Below are 4,748 nucleotides of genomic sequence, written 5' to 3'. Positions count from 1 at the left end.
AGGATCATCCAAACCCTCCTGCAGCTCTGGCAGCCTTGGGGCTGTGCCCACTGCCCTGGGGAGCCTGTTCAGTGCCAACCACCCTCTGGGGGAAGAACCTTTCCCTGAGATCCACCCTGAGCCTGCCCTGACACAGCTCCAGCCATTCCCTGGGGGCTGTCCCTGGTCCCCCCAGAGCAGAGCTCAGTCCTGCCCCTCCTCTGCCTCTGCCCAGGCAGTTGGAACTGCAGGGAGGTCTCCCCTCAGTCCCCTCTTCTCCAGCTGAACACACCAAGTGCCCTCAGTGCCCTCACACGGCTTCAAATCAAGGCCCTGCACCATCTTTGTGTCCCTCCTTTGGACACTCTCCAATGGCTTCTTATCTTCCTTAGATTGTGGTGTCCCTAAACTGCACCAATATTGAGCTGAGGTCAACCCAGGGCAGAGCAGAGCAGAACAATCCCCTCCCTGATCCCCCAGGACAGGATTGGCCCTCCTGGCAACCAGGGCACTGCTGTCTCATAGTCTTTCCAGCCTCTCATTCCCAGTCTGTCCATCCATCCAGGGTTGCCCCATCCCAGGGGCAGAATCCGGCACTTCCCCTTGTTGAACTTCCTACAGTTGGTGATTGTCCAGTGCTCTGATTTGTTGAGGCCTCCCTGCCTTCCAGGGAGTCAGCAGCCCCTCCCAGTTTTTTATCAGCAGAAACAAATCCCACAAGTACTTTCCCAGTCTCAGCATGGAAAATCCCCATCTCGAGGGCGGTGCTTGGACGAACTGTCTGGTTATGAAGTGTGGGCTCACACCAACTCCATCCCATGGCCAGGACCAAATGCAGCCCAGGGGGCACACACATAGTGTAAACAATGTCAATATTTATGCTGCAGTTGTGATACTCAACATTTCTATCTCAGCCACGTATCTGCTGCAAGACGGGCTTGTCTCCGAGAGCTGGATGTGAAAGAAACCACTGCTCCTGAAAATGGCCTGAGGGATCTTCCACAAGTAGGACCTGAACCGTTTCTTCACAAAAGCATAGAGGAAGGGGTTGAGACAGCAGTGGACAAAGGACAAGCTCTCCGTGACCTGCATGGCATAGTCCAGCTTCCTACTGCTTTCACAGCTCCTGATCACACCAACATCCTGCAGGGAGTGGAGGATGAGGACAACGTTGTAGGGAGACCACAGGGCAAAGAAGACACCCACCAGGGTGAAGACCAAGCAGAGGGCTCTCCTGGAGCCAGGCAGCCGCGACGTGCTGAGGACACAGGCGATGCGGGAGTAGCAGAACACCATCAAGAGGAAGGGCAAAAGGAAGCCCAGGATGTTTTGAGTGACCCGAAAGACAACTTTCCAAAACAAGTGGTCCTGGCCGTAATCCTGGGTGCACGTGGTGGTTTCATTGTGGATTTGCCTTGTGCTGGTGAAGAGGCCATCAGGAATGGAGAGGAGTATGGAAAGGATCCACACCACCAACAAGCCGAGGACGGGCTTCCTCCACGACGTGGAGCTGTGGGCAGAGCAAGCGTGAACTATCTGCAGATACATGTCCAGGCTCATGCAGCTCACTAAAAAGACGCCACTGTAGAAGTTCAGAGTGTACATGGCATTTAAGACCGGGCACAAAACGTCCCAGGCGAACCCCTGAGAAATGTGCAGAGCCCAGAAAGGAAGGGTCAGCAGCAGGAAGAAGTCTGAAACCACCAGGTTCAGCAGATACACCTCGGTCATCTTCTTCTTCTTCCTGATGTACAACATGAGGACGACGAACAGGAGGGCGTTCCCGGCCATGCCGAGCAGGAAGACCACGGCGTAAAAGGCAGGCAGGAACACTTGGGTGAAGGAGAGCACCCCCTCCTTGGTGCAGAGCCCGTACTGCCCGTAATCCCCCTCGTCCAGGTACTCGTACGGGTACTCGCTGGAGTTGGCCCCGTCCAGCCAGGGGGCTGTGATCGTCGTCGTCGCCGCCGAGGTTGTGTTTGACGAGTGGCTGCCTAAGAGCAAAAGACAAGGGGAGGGGATCAAAGTGTTTGAATCCACACAGGAAGCAAACACCACATCAGGGAGTGTTGTCCTTTAGATCACAGAACCATAGAATTGTAGAATGGCTCGGGTTGGAAGGGACCTTATGGGTCATCTCATTCCACCTCCCTGCCATGGGCAGGGACACCTTCCACCAGCCCAGGTGGCTCCAAGCCCCGTCCAACCTGGCCTTGGACACTGCCAGGGATGGGGCAGCCACAGCTTCTCTGGGCAACCTGTGCCAGGCCCTCACAGCAAAGAACTTCCTCCTAATATCCAATCTAAACCTACCCTATTTTAGTTTGAATCCATTCCCCTTTGTCCTGTCGCTCTGTGCTCTTGTAAAAAGTCTCTCTTGGTCTTTCTTGTAGGCTCTCTTCAGGTATTGAAAGCTCAGAGGTTTAAATTTCTGCCACTTTCTGGTAAGTATTCGGTGTCCTGCACTGCTTGGCTTTTGTTCAATTGTGAGGAGACAACTGTCTACACAGAAATTAAAAAATAAATAAATAAATAAAATTCTGCTTTCCTTACTCTGAAACATAAAACTTGAAAGTCAGTGATCACAGACTCCTCTGACATAACCCACTACTTCCCCCTGACACCAGCACAAGCTTTTGAGGAAGTTTGTGCTCTCAGTTGTGGGAAATGCCCCACCACATCTCACTGTGAGCTGCTTATATTCACCTGGGTCACTACTGAGAAAGGGCCATCTCAGTCCTTGGTGAAGCAGAACCTGCCACCAGCACCTTTGTGTCGGTCGGGCTGTTCCAGAGGGGAAATGCTGAACATCTCCCAGCTCCTGGTGGGACACTGACCCCTCTCTGTGCCAGCTCTAGGACACCAAGACATGGATTCTTGTAATAAAAATATTGGTAAGTGGAAAACATAAAATCAGAGATTCAGAGAATCCCAGAATGGTTTAGGCTGGAAGGGACCTTAAAGACCATCTCATTCCAACCCCCTGGGCAGGGACACCTTCCACTAGAACAGACTGCTCAAAGACTCATCCAAGGTAAGAACAGGTAGGCACCAGAATCAAGTCCTGAATCAAGGTTAGAGGCAGAGATTTAGCTGGAAGAATGTTGTTGAAATCAATTCTGCACGAGCCAAGGCATGAGACATCCCCCACACTCGGCCACTCCCCAGGACCGGCCTCAGTTGTTTAGACAGCTGCAGCCCAGATGTCAGGGGATGGTCAGTGATCTGCAGCTTCCTATTTCTGGATTCTGATTTTCGGAGTGAAAAACCCACCACACGAACGAGAACGCTGCAAGGGTTTCAAAAGAAGAGCCCATCTGCCACGGTGGGAACGGGATCTGCCTGAGTTCACCCCCTGTCAGTACCATGTCTGCAGTTTCTCCTCCAGGACCGGTCTGTCCCATTTCCCAAGAGACCTGGAGCCGCTGAGTAATGAGAAAATGAAACTGTTGGTCTCTGCTTGTCCTCCCAAGGAGGACATATCCCTCCCTCCCCACAAACACCCCGGAAGAGGGGAGCCCCTCCACCCCACATGGATTAAGGAAAGCTCCCCAGGCTCCGAGCAGGGTGCTGAGGATGACTTTGGATGTGCAGCTGGAAGGGGTGAAGCTCTGGACGTACCTGCTGTGGTCCCACGGCTAAAATTGCTTAAATACCCATTCCAGGCAACTCCAGGCAGCTGAAAAGAAAATAAAAAGTGATTTGAGCTGTGCTGAAATGTTTTCTTGCTGCCTTGCAGCTCTTTGGCAAGTGCTGCAGGGCACTTCAGGCAGAGCAGTGATGGAGAGCAGGGATCTGCCACGGCAGAGTCTTTGTTTGTCTGGGACTTGTCTGGGAAAGAGCTTTTTAAAATTTCTTTCCTGTATCATATTTTGGAAGAAATTCACCCCCAGCCATGCATAGCTGTGGCTCTAGCACATTCCTCACGGAGAGCAAACCAAAGCTGCCCACCCCCTGATCACAGCAACACCCAAACAGAGCGTGAAATACCCTTCCCCTCACACCCTCTGTGCCCACATCAGGACAAGCCGCTCCCAAAATTTACATTTCTGGGTCTCTTCCAGCCTTTTCTCCCTCTGCCACATCCTTCTCTCTCTGTATCAGCCTGGCACTGACATCCACACCCCTGTCCCATAGCTCAGAGCGGAGAACTGGTGAACACAACATGGGCTGACCTCACAAATTAATCCCAATCCCAAACTGGTCACTTTTCAAAAAGAAAGGAGAACCTGGCCAGGTTTTCTGCACAGCTTTGTCTACGAGTAAGAAGCAGAAAATGCACTTACAGGAGTTTCTTCTCTTGTTTCCATCCTGCTGAAGGCTCGAATTAGGCTTTTAGAAACCTCTTTCACTTTTGTAAGAGCAAGTGGGCAGGAAATAGGAGCTCCCTGGTTTTGTTTTTGCTTTTCCTGGTGCTGGTCAAGGATGACAGCAGTGGATAAATGGTCTCCACCCTGTCTGAGATCCTGTTGTAGAAATCTGCATGTTTTCCAGGAAACCTGAATAACTCATGTGCTCTTCAGATGCTGCAGGATCCTCATCCCTTGCAAGAGCAGAAATGGCCTCTGTCAAAGGTGTTTGCTGGAGAAATTTTTGACAGAAAAGTTACTGACAGAAAAGTTTTTTGACAGTTTTTGACAGAAGTTTCTGACACTTTGACAGAAGAGATCTCAGTCAAAGTGGTTTATTGGAGAAGTTTCAGAATGTTACTCTTGGTGAGTGGTCACCTTCCTGCTTGTTTCCTCATCTCACCACCAAGCAGGACCATG

At 51.5% G+C, this 4,748-nt stretch overlaps 1 protein-coding gene across 1 annotated transcript; it reads right to left on the bottom strand.

The window, feature by feature from the left end:
- Positions 1–511: 511 nt before the first annotated feature.
- On the bottom strand, positions 512–4,547 carry ACKR2 (atypical chemokine receptor 2). Its single transcript, XM_050309913.1, has 3 exons — positions 4,266–4,547; positions 3,601–3,658; positions 512–1,973 (listed from the first exon to the last, which is right to left on the bottom strand). Exons 1-3 carry the CDS (start codon positions 4,287–4,289, stop codon positions 856–858), a joined length of 1,200 nt encoding a protein of 399 aa, XP_050165870.1. The 5' UTR covers positions 4,290–4,547; the 3' UTR covers positions 512–855.
- Positions 4,548–4,748: the final 201 nt, after the last annotated feature.

Source organism: Myiozetetes cayanensis, unplaced genomic scaffold, assembly GCF_022539395.1.
Source record: "Myiozetetes cayanensis isolate MyiCay16 unplaced genomic scaffold, myiCay2020 scf1, whole genome shotgun sequence".
In the NCBI taxonomy this organism is placed as follows: domain Eukaryota; kingdom Metazoa; phylum Chordata; class Aves; order Passeriformes; family Tyrannidae; genus Myiozetetes; species Myiozetetes cayanensis.
The sequence above is the reverse complement of the archived record's forward strand: the minus strand, read 5'-3'. Positions and strand labels throughout refer to the sequence as shown.

What these genes read in the sequence shown, in the direction of transcription:
- ACKR2 (XM_050309913.1), bottom strand. Translation starts at nt 4,289, where the DNA reads ATGGAAACAAGAGAAGAAACTCCT. An exon ending in AAACAAGAGAAGAAACTCCT is followed by an intron (nt 3,659 to 4,265) that starts GTAAGTGCATTT and finishes TTTTCTTTTCAG; the next exon opens with CTGCCTGGAGTTGCCTGGAA. An exon ending in TAGCCGTGGGACCACAGCAG is followed by an intron (nt 1,974 to 3,600) that starts GTACGTCCAGAG and finishes TTTTGCTCTTAG; the next exon opens with GCAGCCACTCGTCAAACACA.